We start from the raw sequence: 21,208 nt of genomic DNA on the forward strand, positions 1-21,208 counted from the left end.
ACCACTGATTCTTGCCAAGCCAGGTCCTTCACAAGGCCATTCGAGCACTCCACACTACCCAGAAAAGACATCTGTTAAAACCAGCCTTGAGTAGTTTGAGTAGTACTGAGAGTAGTACGATAGTGTAGCTATCCACTGGTGGTGTTAGTTTGATTTTGTCTGATGTGTGATTTGGATCGGTTTTGTAAAATCTGGTCACAAATAAGACAGACTAGTGCTCTACCAATACAAAAAATCCTACCGATCCGATACTAAAGCCAATATACTGATATAATTTTGTGCTTGCTTGTTCATAACTATATGAAGTTGTAATATACATGTAGTGCCTGTATTTATTTGAAATAGTGTTTTTTATCAAAGTAAATTCCTTCCAAGTAGGGTATACATGATTGTACTGTTTGTCTATTTAGATTTTGCAGTGACTGTTCTATTAGAGTATTTTGATTTTTCATGCAAAATGTGATAAGTTACAGTTGCTCAATTTTAACAAAACAAATCCTGCACCTTTTATGTTAGAATACAATTTCCAGCCTGTTGTCACAAGTTTTATTAACATAGCACTTATGTATTATGATGATTATGATGATGACGATTGGTGTGAGTAGGTCTTAATAATATAGTGTACTACCTGCAGATTTGTGCAAAAATTGCTATAATATTGGCTTTGATTTGATGGAATACTAGAGAAGTTGCAATAGTATTGTATTACAGAGTTTATTTCATTACATTGTGATGCTCTAATAGAATGCACATTTTTATAATTTCTAATACTAGAATTTTAATTTATAAAGTAGAAATTAAGCGACATGAACAGCTGTGATAGCAGCGGCTCAGTGGTTAAGGATTTGGGTATTTAGTTCAAACGCAGGTAAGTTGTTGTTTTCAACCTTTTCATGCACTATTTTGCCCCATGGTGACTGTTCTATTGGAATATTTCGACCTCATTATTACAGCCGTTTAGTTTTTACCTTGTAATCTATAGCTGTTAATGCAATTGCTTTTTAAACCACAAAAAGTTTGAGCTATGATGGTTAACCTATACGCTTGCTGATTGTTAAGGTTTCCCGTAAGCGGTTTACCCTGTAGGTGTGACAACAAGGCAGCCTTTTTTAATGCAAATAATAGTCCATTGCTTAGTGACTATTAACCAGATTTACACCGATCATGGTACGTGATTGTGCCACACAACGTTCTAAAGGTGTGCCAAAGCTCAAGAAAATTGAGTTACACATTTGCATTTTATAATGGCTTTTATAAAGAGTGCGAAAAGAACTATCTAAGTCCCCTGAGCCCCCTAAACAAAGAAAAAAATGAAGAAATTAAACTGAATTTGAAGGTTCATACTGTATTTCATGATTGCATTAGTCAATCTTGCTCAAATTCGGTATGTGGGGTGCTGAAGGTGGAGGTGTTTGCAGTATAAAAACCCCATCTAAAACAGCTAATAGCTGTAAAAAAAAGTGCATTCCAGAGTTAACTGCAACAAAAAGTAGTGATATACCATAGTGCGGCCATGTGTGAGGTATGCAAATTGTGAATATTAAGTATTAATGAGAACGAAGTGATGCTGCTAGTTTTTAAGTCTTGCGAGCATCTTCCACTCAAATTTGATTCTCAATAAAGCAAAGTGTGTAGATTCTCTGATATCAATAAATAGTTTGAGTTTGGCCGCCTTTCCTGTATACGGTAATGCTATGAACAAAGGAAAGGCGGCCAAACTCAAACATTTATTGCTATCAGAGAATCTATACACTTCGTTTTATTGAGAATCAAATTTGAGTGGTATTTATGAAGATGCTCGCAGGACTTAAAGACTAGCAGCATCACTTTGCTCTTATTAATACTTTTACAACTGTATTATCTGATTAATATTCACAACTTGCATATCTTACACATGGCTGTACTATGGTATATCACAACTTAATGTCACAGTTAACTCTGCTTTACTTGTATGCGCACTTTTTTTACAGCTATTAGCTGTTATTAATAAGCATATTCTCAATGTTGAAAACAGTAGCAGATCTAGGTGGGTTTCCATGGTTTTGACAGAAACCCCTTTTAAATTTAGATTACAGTGACAGAATATTGCTGTAGACAATTTATCATAGTGAAACAATGTTTTAAATAAACTGTAATTTTAGTAGCATGTGACTGCAGTCAACTAACATGCATTTTAACCTTTAAACCTTTAGCAACACTTTACTGTTCATCTCACACTGCATTAAAACAATCAAGATACTCTAATAGAGCAGTCACAAAGCAGCTCTAATAAAGCAATCAAAGTTACAGCTTAGTTACAACTTCTGCCTAGAATTGCATTGTGTTGTTACAGGAAGTTAAGTTGCTAGTTACTTACGGACTTTATAATATAAAAAACATAGCACTTGTAGAAATGTGACTTTCTATTAGAGTGAGGATTGACTGCTCTATTAGAGTGTACCAATTTACTTGACTAATTGAAGTGGAGGAGCCATGCCACTGCCCATGCTACAGTACGAGCTCTTGTGAAGAGTTGAAGGGTAGAGAAAACGGCGAATATAGTACAGAGATAATAGCGGGACGTGTAATTATCTGTCTTAAATAAACGCCTTTAAAATTTATATTACTTATAAATAAGTGCACCAGAATATTGTGATGTTTCAGACATGTTCAGAGGATCTTGAAGATTGTCGCTTCATGTTGCAGAGATTGAGACACAATTGGTGAGTTGCCGTGCATGTATTCGTGTTATAAAAATTAATTGTAAAACATATTAGTGCCTACCATGACAGTTGTGAGTCTCTATCATGATGCATAAAATTATTGGACCAGGGTGAAAATTTTACTGCTATATTTGGAGGTTGTCTGGAGAAGATACTGTAGTATCCCAGTGTTATCTTGATAATCCTTCACTAGTACAGTGAAAACATGTCGTAGGGAGAAAATTTCTTCTGACCTTATTAACCCTTAAACCCGCGAAGAACTTTTGGGAAATGCGTGTCTACACAACATGGGCATGCATGGCAATGCTAGTGGGGTAACTTAACTTTTATAACCTACAACTACACATTGGTTAAAAGTCTGTTCACTGGGCTACTTGGAGAAGATTAAATGAACACTGTAACTACAGTGGCTTACTTGTTCTGAAGTGATGAACAACAGTGAGTTGCTCTGTGTTCCAAAATTCTTGCCACGTGTTTAATTTCAATTGTGCGTTTACTCGCGTGAGTCATATATGGCGTGATAGTGAAAATGTAACGGTGAATTAAATGGAAGTTGTTGCAAGGTAATAGGAGCAACCACCATCGAGTTATGGACAATTTCATAAAGGGTTTGCATGTTTCCTTACCTGAAAGTTATTTACACGGCTAGTTTTGACCTTACCATTTAGCATTACGGTAAAACCCTAGGTATCACTTTAATTCTTGTTACATCACAAGTAGAATGACATAAATTGCATAGCCATACTAGGATGAACACTACGAAAGTTTCAGCGCTTAGTGCAAAGCATATGTATCTATTATTTTCTGGATTATGTGGGTTTAAGGGTTAAGGAGGTGGCTGCATTATGCAGCCACTTTGTACACAGTTGGTACATGAGGGGATTTTTACAATGGCCAGTTTAGACAGGTGACCTCATTATACAGATTTTTCACTGTGTTTAAAGCTGTACTGTACTTAAAGGATATATGAAGCCAGAAACATATAAGCAAAGAAGATTTAACAGTGCAACATTGCCTTACCTGGAACACCACAAGTCCACAGGCCAATTGGTAAGTCCAGTTGCATGTAAGACCTTAGGAATGCAATCAGTGTTAATCGCCCATTGTGCAATCGCTGGATGCTGTGGATGCCCATAAAAATGTATTGAAGCCATTGGGAAAACAATGATAACCTACAGTAAAACTTCCGTTACTTTCAAAGTATACGGTATGTTCCTATTTTCTGTATATGGGAAGAATCTACATTGATTTCTGTCATTTCGTGGTTATCCACTGTAAATAGGATGAAAGATGCCTGAGTTATAGGGCCGTGAAGTTAGAAAAATTACCAGACAAGGCTTTTCACAGCTGCTATTTGTAAGTTCAGAGTTAGAAAATCGTTCAAGAATGGCAACAAATCTTAACAATAAGCTTTGTAGTGAATCGCTTCACAGGAAAGCGCTGAATCGACATAGCAGCCAACTAGGTTAATAGCCTGTTCAGCAGGCCAAGATACATCGTCCAGGTGATTGTAACGCTTGTTCATGTACTGTACCTGTGGTAAACAACGAAAACAAGCAGCTGCCTGTGTATTTCGTCTCCGAAAAACATTTTCATCACTAATTCTATGGTTTACTGGCTCATAACTCACTATTGGCTTAGCGTGTTTACAGCAGACAAACATCACAGGGCGTAGAAATCAATGTAGTTTCCAGTACTGGTTAAAAAACTCGGATACCTTCTTTAGATTTAAGGTGACAATAGATTTTGTGTCCGTGGTTGTCCGTTTCCCAATGGTTTCTGTACATTTTTATGCCTAACCACAGCATCTAGTGGTTGCGCAAACGTAATTAAAAGATCAATTAAAATACTTTCCCTTACATGCAACTGGACTTTAGTGATGGATTTTTAGTGTGTGGCAGTGTGTATGACTGGCAGCAAGAGGGCAAGTGTTGCTAACCAACCTGTTAGTACATTCTAAAAATGTTGATCCACATAGGCTATGTCGAACATTTCAAGTTGGCTGCAATGGCTGACATGTAAGAATTTTTACCTTCGGTCCTAATGAAACAAATGATGATGTTGTTATATATCCATAGGATAACCGGAAAGATATTTTTCAGGATATCTGTAGTTCAGCTCTACTATATAGTAGCCAAGGCATAAGGCAAAAAGTAACACAATTCACTTCCAGCATTCCAGTGGTTTAGTGATGACCACAAGTCAACATTGTCTGAGTACACTGTGGTGGGTTTTCAGCACATGAAATGCCAAATATCTAATGCCCTAAGTCTTACACAGTGAAAACTGCCTTGGTGGCTACTTGTATAGAAGTTGCCTTTCTAACACCCCGTTCACACTATCCCGGGTTAGCCAGAGTGTTTTCAACTCGGGTTATTGAACTCGGGTTGGCACTTGTTCACACTACTGCATCTGACACGAGCTCGATAGTGCGAGCGCCAAATAATAATTAGCTAAGAGAAGCGCATGAGCTTTTGATTATTTAGGCGCTTAATAAAAAGACACTAGAATTGTAGCAAGGAAGTGTAGAACCAGCTGAAATAAGCCGTACAATGTTAGAGACACCATGTTTAAGCTAGTGGATGCTCCTTTCTCCAGGATTATTAACACGTCGTTCGAGCGTAATTGTCACAAAGTTTACTAGAACTACGGTACGTCATAGCCATTTTGAAGAACAGTTTTAGAACATAGAATATACTTGCTGTGTGGCCAACAGAAACAAGTTATATTGTTAACCTGACTTGGCCAGCTCGGAATGCGTTTAGACTGTATGCTATCCTGAGTCAACTCAGGGCCAACCCGTGCCAGCCCACCTCTCCTTGTCGTGCCACGCTGGACCCAGTTCGGCACGGCTCGATTGATTCACACTCCAGTTTGTTCCAAGCCGTGCCGTGCTCTACCCGGGTTAGAGGGTAGTGTGAACGGGGTGTTACTAAGAAGGCCAACTTTTAAATTCCCCCATGAGACATCTATATGGTTAAATCAGTGCCTTGCTAAAGCATATACGTGCTTAAAAATTTTGGCCCAAAAGTAACCATCTTAAACAGGTTCCACTGCACCTACTTAGCTGATTTACTACTCAGGTCTGTATGGTAGCCATAACAGTACACTGTCTAGCAGTGACACTTTGTATATCTTGTACTACGTATATTATGGTATTTATGTCACCTTGTCGTCCGTTTAAACACAATCCCTGAATGCATTGTTTTGTGTACACAGCAATCTGCTACCTGCTCAAAAATTTTGACTCTGTAAAGTGACCAGAGTAATGTTTCAGTGTACATTGTTACCATTAATATTGTTCACCATTGTTAACTGTACGTATGCACTTTACTTCTTCGTGACTTTTACTCTTCAGGTTTATTGATAGGCATTATGCAGTTTTGTGTTGACTGGTCCGTGCATAATGTGGTGATTTGGAATACTAAAAAGGTACATAGCATTTCTTGTATGCACATGTTGTAATGTGTCCACAATCTTAGACATATTGCCCCCTATAAATACTCAGTTCCATTTGCCACTGGGTTGTAAGTGGGTTGAGTCATGACATTTGGATCACATTTTGTCCTGGCCAAGTGGATCTCATCCCCTCACAGAATGTACAGGATAAGAGCATGTGTAAAAATAAATTACAGTGGAACCTATCCATTGCCACCTTTGCTTGGCAGCGTATAAATTCTCACTAAAGGGATTTAGAATTGGCCTTTCTAGAGAGGTTGTCTTTCTATACTGACAGGTTTCACTGCAACAAGCTTGGTTGTACTGATGGAGTGTACATACTAGAGATGCAACAATACGTATGTTGCTCTTTGTGTTGTTTGATATATTGCTGTATGATCTTGATGCAATGCCTGAATGGAGACTATGTGTCGGTACTGTTGCAACTCTAGTACATACTTATGTGAACCACACCCAGTTATCAAGAATGTGTGTTAACTGTCTAGACATACTGGAGCCACACCCACTCATCTGGATTCTGCACATTGTTGTTAGTAGACTTACTCTAAACTATTGAGCATTCCTTATCTGTGTTTGGAGAAGCATCATGAATATGCTGTCATATGAGACCTGCTACTGTGGTAGAATCTGCTGGGCCAAACTGGAGAAGTGGAGACTTTGTTTTCATAGCAGTTATATCACAGACAGTCATACAATTATTACATTATTATTGTGTACCTTAAATCTGTTGGGTATTCATGTGTCCTGTGTATGTTGTAATTGCATGTTTACATACATGATTGTACCCATATCATTTGTGTGGGGTTGCCTATATAAGCTATAAATGATCTACATTGTGACAGTTCTAAATACTTGGTGTACGATGGCATAAATTTTTGCACACTTGTTTTATGGCTACATGCACTGATCATAACTACACTTACTATGCCCATTTCAATAACCGGTGACCGCAGTTGTGCTCTGTGTTATTCTTTAAACTCTTTAAGCCATGCCCTTAGAGAGCAAATTACGTGGGGATGACTAAATTCAAATTTCAAACTAGCCATTCTCAAACGATGGCATAGTTTTTTGCACACTTCTGTTATGGCTACATGCACTGATTACCTACACTTACTATTTACAGCCCAGTTCAATAACTAGGCACCAGCCTATTATGCCAGCATAATTTTGAACATAATAGGTGCCTGAAAGCATCAAGCATAATGCTAGTATAATAGGCAGAATAATTGTGATACTGTAAGCAAAACTGCATGCCACAGAATAAGGTTGACTTACAATAATAAAACAGTCGATGCCACTTATATGGCATTAAGTAGTTATCTGACACGACTGTTATTATAGTTTACAATGCAGCCAAATTCTTAATGCACAACAAGCACTTTTTACATTTCACCAGTTGTTCATAAGCCAAAGTTTATTACTATCCATAGAAAGTAACAAAACATTGGCAAAAAATTTGAGCATAATTATGAGCATAATAGGCAAAAATTTTGAGCACTGCAGCATAGCATAATAGGCAAAATTAAAAGCATAATAGGCTGGTGCCTATCAAGTTGTGCTCTGTGTCATTCTTTAATTTCTTAAGCCATGCCCTTAGGGACCAAATTACATGGGGGTGACTAAATTCAAATTTCAAACTAGCCATTCTCTAAAACACAATATGCAACAATCTCAATGAAAATTTTAGAACAGTTTAAAGACACATTTCCCTACATCCCAAGCGAGTATTGTGGAAAACAGCAATATGGCTTTTGTATCTGCATGGCCTCTAGGTTGACTGAAGATGACTGAAACTTTGTTTTGGTGCTGAAAATATGACTGTAGGGTATGATGTATGGCAAAATCGATGATGTGAATCTTGAGGTGATTGAGAGACTGTGGAAGCGATAGCAGGGCAATCAATGTTCGGAATGCACAAAGGAACGCAAGGAATACAACTACGGTTGCGTCTAACCGCATGCAATAAAAAAACACAAAAAACCCTCCCCTTTGATGTCAGCAATCTCGATCTCAAAATAGTCGACATGGATTTGCTTCACCGTTTGTGTGGTAGTTACTAGTGATGTGATGAGTTTAGTTTCAGAGGGATAGCGTAAACGATGGGTGAGTTACAGGCAGGCTGAATTTGACAACATTCATTCCTGTAAAATCCTAATGTGCAGTGGTTGCATCATTTATTGTCTGCGGCGCACGTTTCTATTTTACTGGCCGCATGACTCACTACCGTGAGTCTTGATTATTCCAATTCAAGAAGGGAGCACAGAGCTACGTATGCATGAAAATTGCATTTTGTTGCTTTCTGTAAATATACTCATGGTGTGCTGCATTGGCTTTCTTGGCCGCATGACATACTACCATGTGTCTTGATACTGAGACAGTCAAAGTAACAAATGAATGCAAAAGTTAGATTAATATCAAGGATTTGAAACTCATGGATGGATATATTCAGCTTTTAAAATAAATGAAACAGAGCTTAACAACAGAAAAAATGAATGTTTAAATAGTTGTTAAGGCATATGAATAGTAAGGAATCAAACAAATTAGTAGCTAACATGCTGATTGGTGCAGCAACACCTTGGCTCAATCACCACTTACGAACCATGGATATCGTAATTATGTACAGTACAGCTCACGGGTAATGTCACATGTACACGCACGACACGCGTGAGGTGCGCTCGAGTGACCCGCGTGGATACAGCAAGGCTACAGTGATGCTCCATGATAGCAAACTTTACTCGAGAGCATCACGCAAGACGAGATGACAGGACTCACCTATGGTGTTGGGAGGTGGCACTGGCCAGCTGTGAGGTCTCCTGTTGCAATGCCTGTGTTGTAGCTACCGAATACTTGGTCACTTAGCTACTAGGCTGACTGGCCTCACGTATTACAGTCAGTACTGTAGCTAGCAGTAGCTACCGTAGACCTAGATGGATTGGTCGCAAAGTAATGCGACAGAACCCCAGTTAGTGCATTTTTCAAATTCATATTTTCTTTTCTAGATAGCCAAAGGAATGGTCAGCCGAAGTTTCAACTCTAGAAACCAAGAAATTTCAAAGTTACAGTGCTACAAAGTGGCAATATCAAAAAATCAATTTGTGCAGTGACAATGAACTACAGGTGCTTAATAAAATGATCATAACGTACGAATGCAGTCTTCTACCAAGATGCAACTTGCACCATCAAATTCTCCATGAACACGCAAATCCATTGCTGGATAAGTTTTGTCTTCCAGGCCTTTCCTACGACCAGGGGGAACAGGCGAAGGCGAACGAACGTGAGAAAAAGCGATAGTGAACCGCTCGTCCAATGCAAGGCAGACTAACATTGATATCTTCCATCTTCTTTGGAGTACTGATACGAAACAAAGATTTTGGAACTCCTCTTGCTTTGGGGATCATGATGCCACCAAAGGTTTTGGTGTTATCACTTTCCTTCAGTGTGACACAAGTGCTTTAGAATTTACGGATTTTTTTTCGATTCGTAAATATTCTACACATTGCATTATGCGGGCCGGCCAGCACGCGTTTTAATGCATTCTACTGTAAAATTAGCTAGCTAGGCTTGCACGAACATATGGGACCGGTCACAAATGTTTATGTGATTTAAGTGTTGTATGAAGGTACTAAAGTCAGTGGTGAGTGTTCTCATGTGTGGCGAGTTTCTCGCATGGCTAGTGCATATCCATGCGATGTTCCACAGGTATTGTACAGTACATTGCAAAAGAATGATCCCGCGAGAAGATACGAGCATTACTCACATGTGTATACTCGCGACGTTACTTGTGAGCTGTACTGTACATACATACAAAATACACATGACTATATATTAGATTTTCCTAGTTATACATGCCACTCTTCCACTGCACCTAGCTCTATTGCCTACTTTTGCCCTAATTCTAGCCCCAATAACATTTTCCACAAAGCCATAAAGTGTACGTAGCAACAACATAAAACAAACTAACACTCATGCAGATATCTACCACATAACATTATCCAACACCATAAAGTGTACATAACACAAAACAAATAAACACTCATACAAATATCTATACTAATACACTGTAATTTTCAACTAGAGTAGGGACCATATAGCAGATCGATAAAAAGTACTGAAACAAGCTGGAGTAGTGCACGATAAATCACAGTAAAACAATAAGAAGTGTTATATCCCTACTGTGTTCAAGATACCATAACGGAAATGCACAGAAATTATTATGACTGGTGAACCCACGCATACTGCATCTGAAATGGCGCTGCACGCCCCAGCTATATCAATTATTGCCTGAAAAGTGAAGTATCTGTTGTCAGCTATGTTCAACCCCGTTACACAGCATTTCGAATCAAGAACTGTTTGAAAATCACCTCTGCAATCCACAATTACCGACGAAAAGAAAGAAATGGTGCAGCGTGCCCCAGTTATGTCAATTATTGTCTGAAAAGTGAAGTATCCATTATGCTTTGTTGTCGGCTACGTTCAACCCGTTACACAGCAGTATGAATCAAGAACTGTTCAAAAAGCACCTCTGCAATCAAAATAGCCACTATGAAAAATATGGACGACTTCCGTTACAAAGGGAAGCCATTCTGTATCACTGCCAAATCGACACTTTCACTGTTAGCAAAGATGAATGGGACACAAACAAGGACACTGGTAAGTCCATGAAGAATGCATTGTACATACTGCAGTATGCCAAAAGGTACCTCTTAGGTCAAAGCAATGTCAAACATTGAAAAATTAAGCCCGTAACCTTAGCCGTTGTCCAGTTACACTTGTCTGTAGGCATCAGTCAGTTAGTCAGTTAGTCAGTCAGTAGAAAATTCCATTAAATATAGCTATATTTTTAAAATTCCGTAGCAACTTGTTGAAAGCATTTCGGGTCAATCTGAAGGCTTGTTTGGGCTTAGTTTTGCCTACCAATACTGCCTCATTGTCGTTAGGGAAGATTGAGGCTGGTTTTTAGGTGATGATATTTCGTGGGCTAAGTCTACTCCTTTGTGGTCCCTACTATGCAGTACTGTTGTACTGTATGATAACTTTTGCACAAGCCAGGCAGATAAGCATTGTGGATATGGCACAATATATAACTAGATTAACAGTTGACCATGAAACAAATAGGTACACAGCATGTGTTTGGGAAGGAACTCGTGATCTTAAACCTGCCAAATTAGTTTACAAATATGGATCATTATGATGTCATCATGTTACACTTATCCTACAAGACTGGTTGAATCAAGAATATTGATTTCAATTCATGGTGCTATGACAAAACACAAAAGGCTGTTTATATTCTCTAAAGCATTTTGGCTTTATTTACTGTGGTATGGTATGTAGGTTTGCACTGTATTTACTCTACGCCCACACAAGGGCATTTTAAACATCAATTTATTACATTTGTAATTCAAAATTTTGAACTATTTGTCCCAGCCCTAGTTTTCAATTTTATACAAACTGACATATATGTACACTGTATGGAAAATGCAATGACTTAGACCCCTAACTCTCTTAGTAACAGAAAATATTTGCTGCTGTCACTTTTGATCAGACTCATGTTTTCTTTAGGATACTGCTGTATGTAACACAGTTCTTTTTATGTATCTTCAATAACCAATCAGCCGACTTTAACTAGGTTTATTCGACTATTTCCAATAACACATGCTTCAATTTTTGCCAAAAATACATCATTCAGTTAACATAATGTATAACTAGACTTTTTTGTGGCACAATAATTTTGCTGTTCTTACAGATTTCACTAAATTTCTTATCTCTAAAAACAGCATGGTCAATACTGTATGTATTCTGAATCCTAACAGGTGTGGATCCAGGAGCTGACAAGGGGAGGGGCGAAATCAGGCTAAGTTGTAGGTGGTTGGAGAGAGCAGGTTCTTTTGTTAGTTGCTGTATTTTTGAAGCAGCAAATAATCACCTCTTAGTAGTGACTTGCTGTTGATTTTTGCTATTTTGGCCATTGCAGATGGTTGTAAAGTCTTAAAAGCTGTTTAAAGGTTATGAATGTCTTTAACACCAGCAACACTATAATTATGTTTAGAGCTGCATAATACGTATGGAGGTGGTGGGTGACAGTTAGACAGCTGCTTTGACTTTGGTTACAGGTGAGCGTTTGCAATAATACATACTCTTATTCATGACTGATTTTGGCCTGACAAGGTTTAATATTTTAGTCAAAAGAAGTATGTATGGCTCCTCCAAGAAGGAAGGGGTGGGGGTGGGGGTAAATGGCCTCATCCTGGATCTGCCATTGCCTAGCATGCATCAATGCAATTTATACTTTTGTGAAACCTATCATGAGCCAAAACACTGCAAGATTCTAACCATACGTGTACTCATGCATGTAAACCATACCAGTGATATGAAAAACTGAGTTAAATCCAATTCCAAACTTTCCAACTTTGAATGGATCAGAACGTTTGCTACTTCGTTTTAGTTTCTGTATATTAGTCCAGTCTTCATCAGTAAACACTGCATTATTGTATGCCAACAATGCTGGTCCCTGGAACTTTGCCAGTGAAGGATGTAGCAGGTTGTGTTGGCCATGTGATCTCTCATCAATGAAAAACTTCACCTCAGTAGCTTTTGCATCATCGGCATTTTGTAACATTTCCTATCACATGTAATATTTAAGTGATAAATAAAATGATGAAATGTTTGTGCATGCAAGTCATGCAGGTACTGTATATATACTGTAGGTAATCAGGGGCGTAGCCAGGGGGGGTTCAAAGGGTTCGGACGAACCCCCTTTTCAGAGTTAAGTTTTTTAAATCGTGATACTGGTTAACTAGAACTGAATTAACTTACACAAATCCACTGAAATGGGTAGCTACAGGTCTTCAGGCAGAGGAATTCAAGTACCTCTACTCGCTATTGCGAATGAATTTATAAGAATACACATGTTTACACGTGTACACGTGTTTACATGTGCACACCTACGAAATTCTATACTTAGGGCAGAACCCCCCTTTTGGAAATCCTGCCTACGCCCCTGGTAATGACATTAAATCTTTTATGTTCATGTCCTTGGCATTATAGGTGCCACTCTGGGTATATACGTACGTGTACTAGCATATGCTCCTGATGATAATATCAAGGGTTAATATCTAAGGAAGGAGTTTGTTCATGTCTAATGCTAGGCCAGTTCACAGATATAGTACATATGCTTTGGTACCATCAACCATAGACAAAATGTATGTAGTTATGTGTGGGTGAGTGTTCTACGTACCACTAAGCTTGTGGGAATTATGGCCAGAATTTAAATCATTATTCTATACATAGATCGAATTTTCCAAAATGCTTATATTATGTAGTCCCAAAATGAACTCATTATTCTAAAAAAAAACTTTTACTTCACTTCTGCAAACAAAATGTTTGAGAAAACTTTGAAGCTGCAAATATCGCTAAGTCAAGCTGTATCAATTTGGTGGGAAAGCTATATTGGTCAGCAAAATGCTTACTGACTAATGTACTAAAGCAGTGAACTATTCTGATGACCATTATATTATGCATTAGTTATGCTTTAAAGCTGTGTCTAAATGCCAGGATACGTAATTCTCAATTTTTATTGCCCCATTAGTGTTTCAAAATTATTCCCTGCATCCCTACATACCACATCTCAGCCATTGTGTAGACCACGAAACATAATTGCTGCCGTATGTACATTCACACAAGGGAGAGGAGGTTGGTCATATGTCATAATCCTATGATGTGTGATTATGCAACCAAGTTTGTATATAGTTCAAGGTATTGAGGATTGTTTAACAGCTAGTAAAGCAGCAGCACATTGTAGTCTATATATACACATAAGTGCCTTGGAACACACTGGTACAATCCCTCCTTTAGAATATTAGAGATTGAATTATTTCAACACACAAGATTCAACATTTCTTTGAGATCACGAGATGAATGATGACGAATTATCAACCTCCTCTGGCCACAAGGTTAGTAATTTGTATTTGTACATAAGTACATGTAACTTACTGGTCAAATGCATAAGTCAAGTACAATTAAATGTTACAACCATTAGTGCATATTGAAAGTAATAACATACAATACCTCAAAACCCTTGCAACTTGGGCAGGTCTGAAGTCATGAGTGTTGAAATTCTGACTCCCGGATTTACAGGCTTTTCTTGTGGGTCTAATAGTCATTTCAAACACCAAGGTGCTATGTGCACGTACTGGGTATGCATGCTGTATGTGCATAGCAATACTACACACAAGACTCTTCATCTTCAGCATCCTACGAATCCTGATAACCATGCATACACTTCAGCTATGATTTCTTCATCACTAAACTGCTCACATCTTGAATCACTATATGTGACCTAATTTTAGAAAACCATTGATATCCACACAATTTTCAAAATGCATTTTATTTGTTCTTTGTTTTCTACAGGGACAGAGGAATGGACTAGCTAAGTTTCAGCTTCATAAGTTAAACAGCATTGGAAATACAGCACTAGACAGTCAGACGAGCAAATAAATTGATATGTACAGAAGCTATCGAGAAAAGAATCTACAGGTGCTTACATAAACCATCATAACTTAATGATACAATGGCGTATGGAATTGAGTCTTGGCTCACTGTGTTCGCCATGAATTTGTGCATCCACCAAGGTATAGTTTTTGCCCCAGGCATGCTTCTGAGTTTGAGAAGGAAGGCAAATTCACTAAAAAACGATCATCTGTAAATTCTTTCATCACCGCAACGTAAACAACCGTCTATAACTTTGAAATCCTTTCATGTATAGAGATGAAACAAATATTTTTGTACTCTCCATGAACAGGTGAACACGATAATTCCCAGGATTTATTCATTGGAGGCTTAATTTGCCCACCAGTGAAGCGATAAAAACTTGCGTAATTTTTTTCTTTGGAGCTTATGTTTTTTACCCATAGTTTTTAAATGCGTTTTATTACAAAAGTAGTATTGTGCGTATATCGACGGTTTTCAAAATTAGGTCATATATACTGTATGTACGTAAGCTTCTTCTTGTGTCACATGATGTATTATGGTAATGCATTGATCCTTTGTATCAAATATCCGTAATCTGGTTAAGCATTCGAAACACAGGTTGGGTCATCTGGATTATCTGGGTCATTTAAGCCACTTTCTGTCCAGGTCAAGCGGGCCTCGTGTGTTTTATGCAATATCTATGGATGTGATAATAAATTAGCAGGTGTACCAACTCAAGAAACAATATACATGAAGTCATACCCACTCTAGGCTTATATGTGAAGTTATTGGAATTGAACATTGGATTACCTTATTAGGCACATATGGAACCATGCCCACATATTAGAATTCTGTGTGTTGACACTGTAGACTTGTGTGAGGTTTCACATTGATCATTGCTTACTTGTGTGTAAAATACTTTTTGGCAGTACTCATTTCTTGCAGAGATCCTTCCTATAGTGCAGCACCAACCTCTCTATAGGGCTAACTATCTCTAATAGTGTTAACTGTCTCAAACTTGCAACTTGCATAACTATAATGTTGTGCCAAAACAGTATCACTTATTAGCCACAATGTAGTTTTTGACATGAGCCTTTGTTTTAGTCATATTTGGGTCAGATGTGGCAGACTGTTGTTTGGGTCAGAGGGTCAACAGTACTGATCCAGTTTCAACCCTGATTCATGTAAGCATACTCACTCAGCATTTTAATTAATGTCATTGAATGTGTTTCCAGACAATAACCACAAAATAAATACAGTCCTAGGATTTTGCAAATCAGTTTGAAAGTCTATCAAGCTGCGTACATACGTATATATAAAGGTTAAATATATTTAAACTAAGATAACGTTGACAACGATAGCAGCACCAGACATCCAATCGCAGTGGACAATAATAGGAATGGTTGCACCTAAATAAGAGTACCTTTGCATTACTCTACAGTTGACAGTGAACAATGTGTGGACCATCGACCAGCATTTGTCTACTTGTACTCGAGATTGTGGTTCAACGTCAGCATGAAAATAAACAGTTTAAAAAAAGTTTGTAACCCTGAGAATTAATATGAGCAGTTAAACTAAACCAGGGGCCTTTAAAAGTACAATTACTTTGAGCTGTCAAAATAGTCTGATTTACTCTTTACATGCACATACGTATAAGTACCACATAAAGGTAGGCCCCAGCCGATTATGTCGGCATAATTTAAAGCATAATAGGTGACCAAAAGCATCAAGCATAATGCCAGCATAAAAGGGACGATATTTGAAAATTTAATTAAAATGTGCAGTACGCGCGCCCTAAAGAAAGCAAATATTCACTGCCAATAGTATTAGTAGTGCATTTCATATTTAAAAACACATACTGCTTTTTTGTTGGTTATTCATACTTTGCAGAAATAAGATCGAGATACTCTAATAGAGCAGTCACTTACTCTAATACAGCAGTAAGGAAAGGCTGATATACTCTAATAAAACAGTCAGTTCTAGAGCATAATCTTGATTTTGAAAGCATAATTTTGAGCATAATAGGCTTAATTTTTGAGCATTGCTCAAAAGTATAATAGGTACAATTTTGGGCATAATAGGCCAGGGCCTACATAAAGGCCAGATTACAGCTATTCAGAATAAACAGGACATCAAAGCTGCACACTTGCAGGTTAGCACTTACGTACACATGAATCTGGATACTTGGGTGAAAGACTGCTCCTTTGTTTAGTGGCCTCCTTTCTGTGGCCTAAAGGAAGGAATTTGGTGCATAGAATACCTCTGCACACCAATGAGAAGGGAGCAAAAAGCTACGTATGTGTGAAAATCGCGTTTTGTTTCTTCCTGTAAATATACTCATGGTGTGGCACGCCAGCTTTCTTGGACACACGACACACTACCATGTGTCTTGATATGTGATATCGCCCAACACTAGTTGTATCATGCTTGTAATAATGGTAGGAAGAAATACAGTAGCTTTGCTGGAATCATCCTGACTGGTTAAATCTTCACTAAGAAGACTTTTCAATTAGAAAAAAAATTCTAACCTTATAGAGTTCAAGTCGCACATGATTAGAATGTTTTATGCTAAAAGCAGTGAAATGAAGCCTGTATAGGACCTGCAGTATGCCCTTCTCAACTGGCTGTGAGAGAATTTAAACTACATATGTACGTGGTGTTCTAAGCTACCATACAATCACTTCATTATAAAAGGGTGTGTCCTTTCCCTACAAATGGAGAGCAGCCTTGAGGCTTTTATATGGAATTCACTTCAAAACACATGTAGACAAACCATAAAATAGTTGAGAAGAGAGACTTCTATGCATCGAGAGTGGCTTAGCAGTGCGTCAACATAATTATTAGCAAGTAATTTATCACATTAAATTACAACATCTTAATTAACACTGCATGTATTATTGCAAAATAAATAAATAAAAATTGCATAACCTCACTGTAGTACGTATGTTAAATTTTATAGCTGGTTGATCAACCCTCCATTTAAGGGGATAGAAATAACTAGAAGCCTGGTTTTTTGAAGTAGTAGCATGACATCAACTTGCTAATCAACATGTATCATGTGCAAACTAGATTTTTTTTTTGCTCCAGAGGAATTCATTTCACCTATAATTTGTGACCGGATCTGCGAAAACTCGACACAACTGGTGCATTTTCAAATCTACTTAGCCAATTGCATACTCTCACAAAGTTTCAGCCTCATATGCCAATGCTTTTTGGAGTTACAGCTCTACAAAGCAGCAACAGCACGAAAATCAATTTGTTCAGCAAGTATAGGGAAAAAACAGACATTTACTAAAACATTTGTAACTTACAAGCAGAATAATATACAGAGTTGAAATTTACACCATCGTGTTTGCCATGAGTAGGGGAATCGATTACTGGGTAATTTTTCCTTGTATCACTTTTCTTCACTACATACAAAGACAAAATTAGTGGGGAGAGATTGATCATGTATTATCGTTTTAATGTGATGTAAACAAATGCCCATAACTTCTGTATCCTTGAGTCTACTACAACGAAATGAAGATTTTCAAACTCCTCTTGAGTAGGTAAAAACTCCTCTTGAGTAGGCAAAGAAGATGATATCCAGGTTTTTATTGTTAGGCCCTTTCTTCACTAAGAACAAACTGTTCAAATAAACTATGGAATTTTTTTTTTAATAATACGAAAATATTTCACCCATAATACTGTTTTCAATACTTTATACTGTAAATTTAGGCTTGTGTGATTGTGTCTGACTCAGGTTTTTGCAGATCCGGTCACATTTGGATAAATGGCATGTGTCCAGGTAACTAGGGTTCCACTGCACTTATGAATAATGTTCTATCAGCTCATAATTATCCACTCACAAACAGCCAAGCTGTAAAAAAAAGAGTGCGGCCCTCAAAAGCCTGGGTGAAAAAAGTTGTGAAATCAAAGGTGGTGGCCAAGAAATGGCTGCAATGATGTTAATGCTAATAAATTTTAACAATGCACGTTATTAAAATTTTTTAGCATCATTGTAGCCATTTCTTGGCCGCCACCTTTGATTTCACAACTTTTTTCACCCAGGCTTTTGAGGGCCGCACTCTTTTTTTACAGCTTGGCTGTTTTTGAGTGGATTTCACTTCTTTTTGTATTTTCAAAAACCAAATCCTGCACCTTTTACTGGGATATGATTTCCAGGCTGTTGTATCACAAGTTTTGCTAGCATATAGCACTTCTTATGATGATCATGATGATGATTGGCGCAAGTCGGTCATATTAGTCTGCTTGCAGACCACCTCAGGGCGAAACTAAGTTAATACTACAAATATACCACTGATCGATACAAAAATGACTCTGATTTGATTAAATAGCTACTAGATTGAGCCTCAAAGTGTTGCAACAATAGTATGGTGCTAATGCTTTAATAGAGTGCACATTTTTGCTTTTGCTGAAATCATCTAATAGAATACACATAGAATGTTCTAGAACAATCTAGATTTCTATTGGTAGATCAGTTTTACTTAGCCATTAAGCTAGAATTTTCATTTATAAAGTAGAAATTAAGTGAAGTGATCAGCCGAGATAGCAGTGGTTCAGTGGTTAAGGATGCAGGCATTAGGTATGGAGATCCTTGGTTCGAACTCTGGTCATGATCAGTTCATTTTTCAACATTTTTTGCCCCCCAGTGACTGCTCTATTAGAGTATCTCGGTCCCGCGATTTTACGCTTGCTCCGTTTTTGCTTTATAACTTTGTAGCTGTAAGTCTGTTACTGTTTTAACCACCAAAAGGCACCCCTACGATGATCAGTCTATGTACACACAAATTTTCAAGTTATTCCTCTACTTGGTTTACCCTGTAGCCGTGACAAAAGTTTCATCTTTTTAACGTGAATAAATGCTCATGACTCCTTGGATATTTATCAGATTCATAGCAAACTTAGTACGTGAATGTACCTTTATACGCTCTTTACTTGTGCCAAATATCGATACAATGGAGTTACAAGTTTGTGTTTTATAGCAATTTTTGCAAATTGTGTGAAAAGAAATCGAAGCCCCCGTAGCCCCCCTACAGCGAAGAAAAAAAAAGAGAAGAAATCAAAATGAAACTTTGGCCACTCATATCTCAGAAACAGCTAGGGAGATTTCCTTCAAATTTGGTATGTAGCGTGGCCTACCTGGCAGGAACCTCTGTAGTGAAACTAGTTCCAATCAGATAAGGGATCATGGAGCTACAAAGGTGTGAAAATCACATCTTCTTTCTTCCTGTAAATATACTCACGGTGTGGCGCACCAGCTTCTTGGGCAGCACGACACACGACACACATCCTTGTGTCTTGATATGGCATGCTTTTTTAGCCATGATCAATATCTAGATGCTATATAGTGTACAAAACAATCAGGGTGAGTTCTTTCCCTATTAGGTGAGCACCCCAACATGGCATACAAGACTTAATACTACTGAGTAATGATGGAGCAGCTCACACAATGTGTTATATACAATTTAATTCTTAGCCCAAAGCTTATGATGCAATGGCATGTACGGTTGCACTAGTTCGATTGTACAAGGGATATATATCATCGCTATAGTTGAGTACAGTAAGGAAATATATATAGGGTAATAGCTGTTGCAATGATGCTACTGAATTATCAGATTTAACTGCAGACTTTAGTATAGACTAAAAGAAATAAATGGCCACTACAGATATGCATTCTCATGGTAGGACAGATATTGCCTAAGGTTCAAAATAAATAAAGAGAAAGGTTCGCTTATCAGAATGCATTTGGACTTCACTTTCTGGTAATACCAAGCCATTAAAATTAACTGACTAGTTTTACACAACCAATTTACTGTGTCAGGTACATATTTCTTAATTTGTGCACTTCTTTTTGTCACCATTTGATCTTAAGTGATTTCTACTATAAACACTACCATGCTTAAAAATGACACGTACATATGCCTAAAATGTCTGTTGAGTCTTATACATTAAGAACCTTGTTAACAGCTGCAGTATATAAAACCAAAGGTTCATACAGTAATATCCACACAAAAACAGTCAGGCCGTGAAAAAATAGCGTGGCTTTAAAAAAGCCTGGGAGAAAAAAAAAGTGAAATCAAAAGGTAGCAGCCAAGAAATAGCTGCAATGATGATAATGCTAATAAATTTTACCAATGCACACAGCCAATATTAAAATTTTATTAGTATTAACATCATTGCAGCCGTTTCTTGGCTGTCACCTTTGATTTCATAACTTTCTTCACCCAGGCTTTTTATTAAAGTTGCACCATTTTTTTCACAGCTTGGCTGCTTTTGTGTGAATTTCACTTCTTTTTGTACTTTATAAGGCCCCAAAACCAGCCTATGGCTGACTTTGAGGTTTGTTTTTACTCACATTTCTTCTTTTCTATACAGACGCCATGATGATTATTGAAGACAGACTTGTGTTTCTGTGGTAAAGGATGCAGGTGTTAGGTATGGAGGTCCTTGGTTCAAACTCTGGTAAGATTTTTTTGGAATTTTTTGCACACCTTTTACCATGCAGTGACTGCTCTATTAGAGCATCTCGATCCCGCGACTTTACACTTGTTTGGTTTTTGCTTTATAACTTTGTAGCT

At 37.7% G+C, this 21,208-nt stretch overlaps 1 protein-coding gene and 1 long non-coding RNA gene across 2 annotated transcripts in view; one reads left to right on the plus strand and one right to left on the minus strand.

Moving 5' to 3' along the window:
* The window catches only part of LOC136256184 (uncharacterized), a 143,910-nt gene that overhangs the window by 49,527 nt on the left and 73,175 nt on the right, over positions 1-21,208 (plus strand). The window lies entirely within an intron of this gene.
* Positions 1-21,208, minus strand: part of LOC136256442 (sacsin-like) — a 40,727-nt gene that overhangs the window by 11,894 nt on the left and 7,625 nt on the right. The window contains exon 3 of the mRNA XM_066049398.1: positions 12,522-12,780. Coding sequence (XP_065905470.1) covers positions 12,522-12,780 — 259 coding nt within the window. The remainder of the gene's footprint in view (positions 1-12,521; positions 12,781-21,208) is intronic.

This window comes from Dysidea avara, chromosome 5, assembly GCF_963678975.1.
Source record: "Dysidea avara chromosome 5, odDysAvar1.4, whole genome shotgun sequence".
Lineage (NCBI taxonomy): Eukaryota > Metazoa > Porifera > Demospongiae > Dictyoceratida > Dysideidae > Dysidea > Dysidea avara.